At 39.4% G+C, this 13,625-nt stretch overlaps 1 protein-coding gene across 6 annotated transcripts in view; it reads left to right on the top strand.

Moving 5' to 3' along the window:
- Positions 1–12,281, top strand: part of ADAM22 (ADAM metallopeptidase domain 22) — a 240,215-nt gene extending 227,934 nt beyond the window's left edge. For all 6 annotated transcript variants that reach the window (XM_070369432.1, XM_070369428.1, XM_070369430.1 and 3 more), the window contains 2 exons: positions 630–753; positions 4,156–12,281. In XM_070369432.1, the coding sequence (XP_070225533.1) occupies positions 630–753; positions 4,156–4,176 (145 nt within the window). In that variant the 3' untranslated portion in view covers positions 4,177–12,281. The remainder of the gene's footprint in view (positions 1–629; positions 754–4,155) is intronic.
- Positions 12,282–13,625: the final 1,344 nt, after the last annotated feature.

Here is a 13,625-nt window from a genome sequence, read left to right as displayed (position 1 = left end):
TATGTTCTCATCAGACTCTTTGTTTGGCTGGAACTCTGCACTCCTTACCGCTTGCATGTTTACTAATCTGTTATTAAAACCCTCGTATCTGCCTTTGTTCTGTCACGACTAACACACTGGCCTCTGAATGCATGAGTTTTGTATAAACTGGTGTGTGACTTAGTAACTAATAAATGTATCAATTGCATCATATTTTAAGATCTTAAACATACAATTGGAATTACTGTTCTAAAAAAGTTCTACATTGTCATAAAATAAGACAGACTATTAATACGTTGTACACTTAATTTACCATTATGAGCTCTTAGAATATTTTTAATCTCTCCTTCATTTTAACTTTTTAAAACTCTGTTTAAAAAAAAAAAACCTCATTATTTGCTTTCTAGCTGAGAAGTATGATTCTGTGTGCTAAGATTTAAACAATCCATTGCAGTTATGAAATTAGGAAGATAAACACTAGCTGGCATTCCAGTGTTGTGAATGACAGAGTATGTCCCAGTAGTTAAATCTTTGCAGTAGTGGCCTATGAAAGTAGATATCAGAGGGTTCCTTCTGAGCCCACTTTTCAGAATTTGAAAAGATTTTAGGTAATTACATAATATGTATCTCATGTGTTCTCAACGTCTCAGGACTTTATCTCCTGCCAAGTCTCCTTCTTCGTCAACTGGGTCTATTGCTTCCAGCAGAAAATACCCTTATCCAATGCCTCCCCTTCCTGATGAGGAGAAGAAAGTGAACCGACAAAGTGCCAGGGTATGTGAGAGCTTCTTCCATCCATATATTAACATCCTCAGTCATCATTTATTTGTGAGTCAATATTTTAAAAGAGAGAGCCATTTTCCCTTTTGTTCGTAAGAACATGAAAAAAACTGAGTTTGAAAAAATAGATGATTCTTGGGGCTTTTGGGCCCAAATTTGTTTAATTACTGATGAATTTAGAAGTATTGGGCATGTATTAATCATTCACTTCTTTTTATTTATGTCTTTTGTTATTCATCAAAGTTAACATATTATAATCTGGAATAGATAAAACAGAGACTGTATTTTGTTTTATCAATTTTTTCATATACCTGGAAACTTCTAGAGGTTAAGTAAACCAACTTTATTTCCATGCACAGTTTGCTTACTCAGACTTCTCACTGGCAAATAACACCCAATAGGATTTAAGGACTAGCATGAGATGGCTGGATGGCATCACTGACTCGGTGGACGTGAGTCTGAGTGAACTCCAGGAGTTGGTGATGGACAGGGAGGCCTGGTGTGCTGTGATTCATGGGGTCGCAAAGAGTCGGACACGACTGAGCGACTGAACTGAACTGAACTGAACCCATAACAGGAAATCAGATCAGTGTCTTGGGAATGGGGGTGGAATTTAGATGCAAGGAAAGGAGCCTTGAAAATCTGTAAGATTAAGAGTATAACAAAGAATATAGTGAAATTTAGCAAACTTTTATTTAAAAAAATTAAAAACATATTTGGAGTTTACTATTTTTATAAAAATATGATTCACCAGAAGTTTCATAGAAATACTAAGTCCTCTTAGTCTCACAACATTCCCAAGAACACTTCCATTGTGCAAAATATGAAATATAGTTGAGTTTAGAGAGGCAGACCAGCCCTCAGAGACTAATGTAAAAGAGATAACTGAAGAATAATTACCTTTATTGAGGTACAGGCCCTATTGTGGTTAGTTATGTTGTAACTTTGATCTTCTCGGAAATAATTTTGCAAAAAATTAAAATGAAGCTTTAAAAGCCTGGACAGATTTATCTGCTAGTGGGTCCCAGGTTCTTAGGCTTTTTGGTTTCGAAAGATATTTCAGAGCCTCTTAGATTCTGAACTTAAATTACAGGGTTCAAGGTAAACATGGATCATTTGAATTTTAACTTGATCAACTCAGAATCAGTAAGAAAACATAACTTGTTAAGAAGTGATTAGATTACTATAATCAAAAAGACTTTAAAAACTATCAGTGTTTTACTAACCATACAAAAAATTACCTACATATGTTAAGATGGGAAATGGTAAAAGATGGAAAGAAAAAAGATAACTCAGATTCTCATCATTCAACTTTCTGTCTAAAAAAAAAAAAAAAAAAGAGTTGTAGGTAGGCATCCAGGTGTTGGTGACATAAGTATGTGGTAATGAAACCTTAGGTGATGTCATTCCTTCCCTCCTCAGGGAATTGTTGAAGTAGAACACCCCACATTTTCTCCCTGATAAACTGTCTACATCGTTGTTTCTTCTGTCTAGCTGGGGACATTCACTCACCTGTTGTCATGCTAGGGTGTGGGTTTTTGGGGATGTTCCCATATGAGAGCCCATGGAAATGACATCCCCACTCACAAGAAATGGCTGGCCTGTGGCCTTATCTCTAGGCTGAATGGGGTGGCTGTGAAGACTGTAGCCTTGGGGACATCGTGTGAAAGGTCGGCTTGGTTCCATCCGCTGTGGAATGGTCACATGATCATGGAGCAGAGCCCTACAGTATAGGCAACCCCTATCTCTGGGATGTCTTTGTGGGCTGTGGACAATGTAACAAGCAGATCTGTCTGTCAGCAACCCCTCTGTTACAGCCATCCAGATATGGCCAAGGTCATGCCTATTCCTAAAAGCGATGGCTTGGCAATTCTTTGCTCCTCTTTCCTCACTGGATTAATTGTGGCCTTCAGGTTTTCCCAGTGTCGTTCCTTTGCTCTTCTCTTCTTTATGTGAGCTGTAACTTAATATTTAATCTTTTAATTTGTGAAGAAACTGGGCTCACTGAAGCTGAACTCTTTTCTACTTTGCACCATCATCTGAGCATCAATTGAGATCTTCTCTGCCTCAGATGTCATGCACACCTCCTGGCTAACCATTCATTATAAGTTGTCTCCATCAGCATGTGTCATCCATAGCAGAGATCCTCACAGTTGGGAGATTTGGTGTTTTTTTTTTTTTTTTAATGAAAAGGACATATAAAGTAGACCTAAAAGAGATAACAGAATATTTCCATGAAGAGTCAAGAGAACATATTGAGAAAATCTGTAGAGAAATGCCCACTTAGTTCCTTAGCTGTTTCTCCTTCTCCCCCACTCAGAAACCCATTAGGTATCCTACTCTGATATGCCCCAGGTCTCCTGTAAAAATGGAATTTGGACGGAAATTGGATGCAGCTGATATCACCCTGGTCTTAGCTTTCTTTATTAATGTCCATAGTAATGATACCCAGATCATATTTCCTGGAAACATTTTTTCAGTTTGATTTATTTTTTCTTTTTTAAAAATTGGTCTTCCTTCTCTGGTGAACTGAATGGCACTTCTCTTTGATCACGCCAAGCTTGTTTTCAGTCCATTAAGGCAATTACTGAACATTTTAGAAATTATATATGAATAGGGCTGCTGTAAAGAAATGGTGGCAGAGGCCCGGAGAGGGAAGAGATGAGGGAATCAGGGAACTGACATCCTGCCCTGGATGCGTTGTTCTACTCTGATGTGTCAGCTCCTGAGAGCGGCTATTGTCTAGGGGATAGCAGTGGATTTGGAGCATATATAGCTGACCACAGGCCTAGGGCAATGATTTTTAAGTGGGCAGTGGTGGTACTAATGGGCTCATACATTCCTAAGGCCAATAGTTCTCAGCTTTGACTGAACAGAATTGTCTGAAAGACTTTTAAAAATATGCTGATGCCTGAGTTTCACGCAGAGTGATTTAGATTCAGTTGATCTGGTGTGCTGTCTAGGCTATGGAATTTTCAAAATGTCCTCAGATCAATGAAATGTACAGCAGAGTTGAGAACTACTGTTCTAGATGACTGTATCAGAATCTTGGGGAAAACAAGTGTACGTGTAATTTTAAAAAATAATATTTTAAATTATTCCTCTTGAGATACCATATCTAATTTATTCACAATTTCAAGTAATCTTAAATGAGGCTGTGAGGGTGTTTTTTTTTTTTTTTTGTATTAAAAGGGGGCCATTGTTAGAAGGCTGAGACTCAGGCTTAGAAGAAAGAGAGAGCTAAAAATTAGATTGTTTATTTTATGTATCGATAAGACTTTACATCCACAATCACATCAGCACAGATGGAATCACTGAACCTTTTTCATCATTGTGGCTCAGAATGCATCTGTTTCTTGCTTTCACAATGTGAAGTTTTGCTTTTCTCTGTTGCAGCTATGGGAGACATCCATTTAAGATCAGCTGTTTACATGTGATACATCGAAACTGTTTACTTCAACTTTTATACAAACCCAGCCTCATGGAATCACTGCAAATCTATCTGCTCTTCAGACAATTCGAAAACATCTCTGAGAAGCCACAGAGGAGAGGAAGCCAAGCTTCACATCTGGATACCATTTTCTTTTTGTCATTGGCTTAGGATTTAACTGAACCATGAAAAGGACTACTGAAATGTTACACTATAACATGGAACAACAAAGGTCCTGGTATGTTAATGGATAATCCGCATGACAGATATATGTAGAACTATCACTAAAATTAACTCACATGACCCAAATGTAGCAAGTTACCAAGGGACAATAGTGGATTCAGAACTTGACATTCTGAAGCACATCCTCATTGTAGAAAGTCAGTAATGCTATGTGCATGAAGCTTCTGTTTCTTGTTTTCGACATTTAAGGAAACAACATCCCTAATAGAAACTAGCATGCAGGGCTAAGGCATATAGGATTTCTTCTGCAGGACTTTAAAGCTTGAGAGGCCGATATCCCATATGCTAACTGTAAACATGTATTTTTCTTTTTTCTTTTTTTACTTTTCATATTTATATCAGCATACAAGGACAATTGTACATATGTAAACATTTTAAAATTAAAAAAAAAAAGCAGCTGTTACACACAAGTGTATTTTGCCAAATGCCTAAAAACAATCAGTCACAGTCACGTCATTGTCATCCATCAGCTGTTCTTTAAAGATTATAATCGGACGATGTTGTAAATACCGTGATCAGGGCTGTATGTGTGTCTCCCCTTAATTGATGTTTGTCCAAACCATGTGCTAGCCTTTTAAAGTGTGCACAGTCTGGAGGTAGTTTTATTGATCAAGAAAACAAAATGTCCAACCAAACTTAGGGCCTCCACAGCTTGCTTCCTGCCTCCAGGCGCTCTGCTGCCTGTTGGCTGGCCCCTGGGGATCCTCCAGCAGGTCCATCTTCTTTCTGGGGGCTACAGTGCCTGCCTCAGCAGCTGTTCTTTTTCGGTACCAGAGCACATCTGCTAGTCTCACCCCAGGGGGCCTGTGAGCCCCACAGCAGTGTGTCCTGCTGAGATCAAACAACTGCACCAAAGACACAGGAGACCACGGCTGCTGATGCGTTAGTAACTCCCACCTTGCCAATACTCCAGCCCTTTGTGGCCGAAACTTTTGTTCTTTAAAAAACCTTTTTAGCCACCCTTATCTGTGATGTGAATGACTTGTTTTAAAAAAACAACTTTTACACAGTTTATTAAGGGTATTTATCATCAGTGGGATGTGAGTCCCAACAAGTCATTCTGCACTGATTTGTAAATAAGACATGGACGGTTCTACGAGGTGGGCTGGGAAGCCTCAACAGGCCACAGAGGGTTCAAAGAAACCGAAAACCACAAAAGTGAGCAACTGTGAAGTTACCCAAACAGCTGGCACGGGGAAGAATCTGATGTCCTGAACTATTTTTTTTTTAATCCATAGAAAAGTGAGAAATCTATGTTAAATCCCCCTCTTTAAAACCAAAGTTCCATAGCTATCATCATGCGGCTCTATCATTCTTAAAGAAAACTTCTCTCCAGAGGCTAACTTAGTGAGCTCAGAAATGGATGGGATCAATCAAATGCTTCAATGGGAAGAGTACTTCTGAATTTCCTTATTTTCTTTCCTTTTTCTTGAGAGGAATGGAATCTGCAGACAAGATTTCAGAAATATCCTGTAAGTTTGATCTCTCCCAGTAGTGTCCGAGAACAAAACCCATTTCATCTCTTAAGTATAATCATCTTGGAGTCCCAAACTGAAGGGCCCCATTAGAAGGCAGCATTTTCTACTCTGTTTATGTCTTCTATAATGGACCTCTCTTCTGAAAGTCTGAAAACATTTGTAAAGCAATTTAATTATCCCAAATGATACCGTATAAGCAGCATTTTTCATGACAGGAAGGGATGTGATTGTCGAGACCACAATAAAATGATCCATCAGACTCAAGTTTGAGTGGGTGTTGGGTGATGTTGCCACATGGCTCAAACTAAGGACAGGAGGGCAGACAGATTTAAAGATGTAGCAAATAAAGTGGCTTTTGACCAAGATCACTTTAATGTGCACTGAATGTTTTCTGGTACTGAGTGTATAAAAGCTAATGTTAGAAGTTTTATTTTGACTATAAAAGAGTTTATAGATTTGAATGTAAGGTACCTCATGTAAATATGCTTCCTAGTTATGGTTACACATCCCTCATTTGAAAGAATCCACAAAGGATTAGCCATGTAGTCAATGAATCCCTTTTACCTTTCTCTCTCTTTCCTCATCTTCTCAATTTATTTTTACATGAAGATTATTATTTCAAGTGAAAATCATTATTTGTGCCTTTGGGAGACATGGTTGCTCTAGACATATACAGTTTATAGTCATCTTCCTCAATAATAACCTTCATATGGAACTGAGTGAAAAGTGTTTCGTTTGCAGAGAGACTATGATTTTATAGTACTTTAATGTTTTATTCTAGATTCTATTCAATCTAGGAATGTATAAACATCCTTCCAGCCATTTGCAGCATTCTTTGACACATATATAATTTCAGTGGGGTGTAGTGAGAATTCCCTATATGGGTACTCACGGTTGGTATTCTAGATGTATTGAATCTAAATATTTATGACTGTTCATCCACTGAGACAAAGAGAATGGAGCCATGGCAGTAAACACAAGCACAGCATTCTTCTTTTTTTTTTTAGTATCTATTTTGGAGAGGAACTTTGAGGCCACATAGCAGTCTGCATCATGAAACTAATGTTTATACCCCTCAGTCAACTATAGGACCATTATGAAAAGCAGAGAAAAGCAAATTTTGGCTTTGTGTCCCATTGTATGCCTTTTCCCTCTCTTTCTAAAGTTTTGTGCATAGATAAGTCTTCAGATCGGACAATTCTGCAGCCTAAGATATTCAATCTATCCATAGTCATTACAGTGTAATATGCTCTGATTTAAAGTAACACAGGGTTCTCCACTAAGAGTGTCAACAGAGGTGTGGTATCACGGAGCCCTGAAGCAACTTACTAGTCAGATGAACTGGCTCCATGTTCAGCCACTCTTTAGGGAGGAAGTGGTGTACTCTTCCGGAGTCTCCCAGTTAGAAAGTGGCCCGCAGGCCACAAGCAATCTGTGGAAAGGGATAAACTGCTCAAACATTGCAGCATTAGGAGAGCTCGCAATATGTGGTTGCTGTATTTTTTTTTTTTTTAAAGAAATACAGTGCTTTTCCTTAAAAAAAAAAAAAAGTTGACTAATAAAGTAAATGTAAGGTTAAAATGCCAAAGCTTTGATATGTAGGTGCTTTAAGTGATACTACAGTTTCTCTCTCCTGCCTACTGCCCTGCCCCTTGCTTTGAAAAGGCTTTCCAAATTGTGTTATTACATAAAGTCAATCTAGCATAGATTTCTGAGTGTAAGATTGATAGGGTTTCTAAAAGAAGTTGCTGAAAAGATAAAATCAGGTACTGTGTGCACTTCCACAGAAAGACTATGTTTGAATTCCCAGTCTTACATCTCTTTTTTCTGTTGATCCCCTTGAAGATTTGCATAATTTAATCCTGTCCATTGTCTCAGATCTCTTGTGGCTCCCTTATCTTTTAAGATTTTCTCCTTTACTTTTTGTAGTTACCTATCACCCAGAGGAAATACTTTATTTTTGTTCATTTTTTAGTGTTTCAAAATCATTTGCTCATTTATTGATCTCAGCCCTTCTTCATATCCTGTTGTCATGTAATTCTATGCTAACATATGTATTTCAGTTCAGTTCAGTTGCTCAGTCGTGTCCGACTCTTTGCGACCCCATGAATCGCAGCACGCAGGCCTCCCTGTCCATCACCAACTCCCGGAGTTCACCCAAACTCATGTCCATCGAGTCTGTGATGCCATCCAGCCATCTCATCCTCTGTCGTCCCCTTCTCCTCCTGCCTTCAATCTTTTCCAGTATCAGGGTCATTTCCAATGAGTCAGTTCCAATATAAACATATATTTAGTGCTTTAAATATTTCCTTGTGTTATTCAACATGATGATAAATCCTTACCTAAACAGAAGACTATTTTATTTCACTTTATTTAAAGGAAAAGGAACTTCCTGGAATTTACTGAGTAGTTTGTCAGGAATATGGGAAGAGGACCACTGAATAAAAGCAGTGAGAGAATGAAGGTAGGCAGGCTAGCCCCTCCACAGCCTAGTAGGACACCACCCCGTTACAGGACGCCATTCTATGGGCAGCAATTTTTTTTTTTTTTTTTTTGGCCAAGCGGCATGTAGGACCTTACTTCCCCACTAGGGGGAACCTGTGCTCCTCTCACAGAAAGCCCTGAGTCCTACCCACTGGTCCCCAGGTAAGTCCCTGGGCAGCGTATTTTAAATGCAAAGGTACCAGTTGGTAAATTGACAAGAATTTTACATGAAACATCTGACTCCCATTTGCAGCATAATGTCTACTTTTTAATGCTCCTAAGTATCTTACCCTCCTCGTCTGTGTTTCCTTTAAAACTGATAAATGCGTAAGTGAAGTCAAGAATTTCTTATTCTATTAGCTTAAAATATACGAAGCAAACATTTCTATGGAATAGGACTTAATTGGAGGCTCAACCTTTAAATTTTTTCTCCTCTGAGATATTTTCTGAATGGATAAGACAATTCGGATTTTGGAGGCAGCAACTTTCCTCCAGCATGAGACAGCTAAGAAATTTCGCGAACAGCTTCCTATGTTTCTGAGATTGTGAGGTGCTGAGACTGTGCTCCTGAAAATTAGCTGACAGGCAGCAGCCTATCCGGTTCTGTATATTGGGGTGGGGAGTTGGGGTAGGGGTTGTGGGGGGGTGGGGGGGGGTCGAAGCAGCGACACCTGCTGGGAACCTTTGGCACATGCTCATAGCATATGCTCTCTGGGCAGGTGCTTTTAATTCCAAGAGGAATTTTCCAGCATGCCTGCAGAGGCAGAACAAACAAGGATAGAGTAGGGTCTTAGAATTCGGGTATTTCTGCTTGTCAGCTTGTCAGAGTACACCAAATGGAGCATCTTCTGGTTCAGTTTATAAGGAGAAAACAGTCAGAAATGGAACAAAAAGCTGCCCAGTATTTTTGTCCTTTTTATCCAGAATCTGACAAACCATAAGCATTCTCACTGTGGGTTTGCGAGATGCTTCCAGACCCTTTCTACTTCCAAAGTCACTCCCTGTTGAGTAGCTGTCAGACCTTTTCTCCTGACTAGGAACCTTCACTGTCGTGGAGGTAAGTCCCTCTGCCTGGACTGGCACTCGTGGAACCACTGGGGGCACAGAATCGGGAGAGAGGCACGTTTAGCCTTCCGTTGGCATCTGGGCATGGACTGTGCAACTTGGGGTGTCACCAAGAAATTGGTTCTCAGGGTGTGCTTCAGGCTGGAGGGCAGGTGAGAGACAGCGAGCCTTGGGAGGTTATGGGGCAGTTAGCCCTGGGAAGGAGCAGGATGGAGAGCTTCAGGGAGAGCTCAGAAGAGCACAAGTTGGCCACTGCTGGTGTGTACTGTGTGATTAGGGCAGATCTGTGTGCTTGGTAGTTTTACTGACATTGGCTGTGTAGTCCTCATTGTCCACTCACAATGGGCCAGTGACTGGTGTGGCATGTCCCTGTTCCATTTTTCATAGAACCTGAATGGATCTGGAGGTGCTTAAAGGCTGCAGGAGTTTGGCTTAAGGACATCATCATTTCATATTTTGGTATCCCTGAAATCAAAACCAGAGAAAAAGTGTATTTTTTTTTTTACAAAAAGGCATACAATGAGACTACCAAATGTTAAGATAATGTGCTTACAAAACCATCAATACTTTTTGAATTTATGAGTTTATGAAGAAAAGGGCGTTTTCCTCTCAAGTTGAAAATACATATGCATATAATACCAATCTATATTTACTTTAGGGCTTAGCTTTTTCTTTTATGAAGTTTCGGATGTGGATTTGTGTTTTGATGATCAAGCCCTTAAAAATGCAAATAGCCCCCAAATCTTTAAATACAGCGGTGCTATGTTATACCAGATGACACAATACAGAAAGTGCTGATAGAAATTAATACATTGATTCAGTGATAATACAAGAGTCCTTGCTAAATTATACACTTGTATCACTGCCTGATGAGAAACCCCACTTTTCCTTTTTAATCCAGCACAAAATCAAACTGTGATTCTTTAGCTAGTCTTTTTAATGGGAAAAAATAACCCAACATCTTTGTTTTGTATGAAAGACAATTTTTTTTTTAACACTAACTTCAAAAGTGCTTAGCAAATGTTAATTCAGAATAATAAGCATGTGCTCCTTTTTTTAACTTGGTGGAAGACTTGCCCCTCCAATTTAGCATCACAAAAATACAACTCCCTTTAGAAACAGCTTTTTTACCTAAACATAGCAGTTATATGTTAGCCAGTGTAGGTCTGCACTAGTGTTTTCCACATCTGTCATCTTGGAGGGGTAATGTCCCATCTACAGGAAGTGGAAGCCACTTAATGGGAAAGTGTTAATGGCAGCACAGTTTCGCTTTCGGTAATCAGATAATTAGGTGTATATAGTTTGGCTTCATTTTAACGTTCTGTTCTCTCTGCTACCCTGCACTTCGGGTTCTTAAGCTACTTTAAACGTTACTGCTGGGTTTTGGCAAACAGCAACTGAAATATATGGCAACTGCTTTCCAGATCAAGTGTGATTTGTTTCATGGCTGTTCAAGTTATAAAGTTGTTTTACTGTAGGTAAATAAAATCTTGCTGTTTTTATAGGTCACTGTAACTTAAGATTCAGATTTCTGGCACAATTTTATTAGTATTCACTTCTGAAGCTAATAAGGTACCACGGTTTTCTATGTTATTCTCATTGTAACATCAATAAAGTGACTTTCAATAAAAGATTTATGTTATTTTGATGATGACTCCCTTTAATCCTGTTTTTCTCCCAGTCACTGTTTCTCTTGCAGAAGCTTTGTTGGGATACTTTTGGCGGTTCTTTTCTGTTTCATGGTGTCCTCGAATAGACCATCTGCCTGGGGAGAAATACCATGATCCCTTAGTGGAGTCTGAATGGTTACTTTGTTGGGCAATTATCCCAGCTGGATGACAGATGGAGTCTTCTCTATTTATCCTCCTGCCTTATTTCAGGAACACTTTCTCCCTCAGCCTAGTAAGGATCCATTTACTGTATTCTGTGCTAGAGCCCGGGCAGTGATGCTTATTTAACGAGCTCACTTGTGTCAGACTGCATCCTGGGTGGGTTCAGTTTAGGTGCAGGAATTCACTGCCTAGAAGAGTCTTCCACCAGCCTTTCATAGTCTCTTGAGCAGCCCTTCATGCACCAGTCTACCCTGGCAGTTGCAGTTTCCTTGCCTTCAGCTCCTAGTCTGTGGGGGGAAAAGCAGTTATAAGTAGTCAAAGTGCTGTTTTGTTTTTTAAATGTTTTTAATTGGAGGATAATTGCTTTACAATGTTGTGTTGGTTTCTGCTGTACAGCAACATGAATCAGCTATAAATATACATTTATTCCCTTCCTTTCATCCTACCCCACAAAGTACTGTTTTAATGTGAGAAAACCAGAAGTCATTGACTAAGTGTTTGTATATTTATTATGAGACTAAAAAAAGGTATGGTGACTGCATATAGCCCCATTTATTTCACTTAAATATTTTGTTGTTCAGTCGTGTCTGATTCTTTGCGACCCTATGGTCTGCAGCACACCAGGCTTTCCTGTCCTTCACTATCTCTGGAGTTTGCACAAATTCATGTCCATAAATATTTTAGGCATATAATAATCCATTAAGATAAACATGGAAACAGTAACACACTCAGCCAAGCAAAGTCTAGCTCAGAGATAGCAGAGGTTTTTGCTCACATGTCATGTCATGGACTGCTGGCACCGCCCGGAACATCACTAAAGTGGAGCCTAGACTCTTCTTTGGCTCAGCAGGAGTGAAAGCTGTGATTAATGAAATGTGACTGCTGTGGTGCAAATCTATGCCAGCTGTCGCCAGGGACGAACAGGGCTCCTGCAGCCACATTGGTGTGGAAGTGCTCAGAAAGAGCTGTAAGTACTCAATCATCACAAATCTCTTGATACACCAGGATAAAGCTCTCATCTCCAATATTAAATCTTGGGGTGATTTTAGAAACTTAATCAATTCTCCACATGAGTGAAGTATTCAAGTTTGAGCTCACAGCTTCATTATGCTCCAACTAGATGCTCTAAGAAAAATAGGCTAAAAACAGTTTTGAAGAAGGCAGCGAGGCTGCACTGGATGTGTGGATCTAATGAGTGAAACAGAACCCTACATAAAACAGAAATAAGGCAACACAGGATTGACTTGTAATGAAGAGTGTGGCTTTAACTGTAGGACTAGAATAGATACATCAAATTTGTCAAGGGGAAGGAAACTTTCTGTGGGACATACTGAAGACCAGGCTGTATGCTTTCAAAAGGAAGTTAGAAGTGGAGGAGATAAGGAGACTTGCTCTATCAGTAATTTAAAACTGAATTGAGTATTCCAGAGAGACACAGTTTTATAATACTTTAGGTCTTACCCCAAAGCAGACTCAGAACCATGACTGATGCAGCACACCCCGGGACCTACCAAAGCAGGATGGTTCAAATCTGGTACATGGCCTCTGGAGAGAAAGGGCCTTCTTCCTTACCACCTCAGTCACCTAGGAAATGACCACTGCCTTAAACCAGGATTTCCAGAGGATCCCGATGAGTGTGAAGCAAACAGGCGCTGGGACTCTGAAGGTGAGTTCCCTGCCTCCCGGGCCTCCATCCATTCTTTTCTAGACAGCTCAGGCTCAGCCAGGCTTTGTGACCTCACAGCTTACAGTATATCTGGAATGAAACCTAGGTTCCCCATGAAATTAGTATAAAGCAGGCTGACTATTCTGAGATGTAGCCTGGGTGTGATTACATGACAGAAATACATAAGTTAGAGTTTAATAGATATTTGTTAAATGTGTTTATATATATATATAGAGAGAGAGAGCACGGTATGTGAAAAAGTAATTAGTGGGATGAGGCTAATGATGATTAGAAAATCTTTTATTTTTTCATCCATTGACAATTGATCATCTGAATGGTAATTCTCTAAACTGAGAGCTGAACTGCTGGCAGGGAGACTAACTTGTTTTGTCTGTTAGACTCTTGCTAAAAAGAATAAACTAGTCCACCTTTAAATTTAAGAAACACAAAGGTTTTGATGCTTATTATGCCAACACTTTTTCACATTCATTTCATATTCAACTACTTCATGAGGTAAGTACTACGTTGTTTCCAAAAATGGGGAAATTAAGGCTCTGAGATGATCGAAAATGATCAAACCACCTATCTAGTAAGAGGCATAGCCAGCATTAGAATTCAGATCTTACTTAAAAGCACATGACTTAAAATTTAAAAAAAAAGTTAACTAT

This window comes from Bos mutus, chromosome 4, assembly GCF_027580195.1.
Source record: "Bos mutus isolate GX-2022 chromosome 4, NWIPB_WYAK_1.1, whole genome shotgun sequence".
In the NCBI taxonomy this organism is placed as follows: Eukaryota; Metazoa; Chordata; class Mammalia; order Artiodactyla; family Bovidae; genus Bos; species Bos mutus.
Note: the sequence above shows the minus strand (reverse complement) of the source record. Positions and strands in the feature narration are given on the sequence as shown.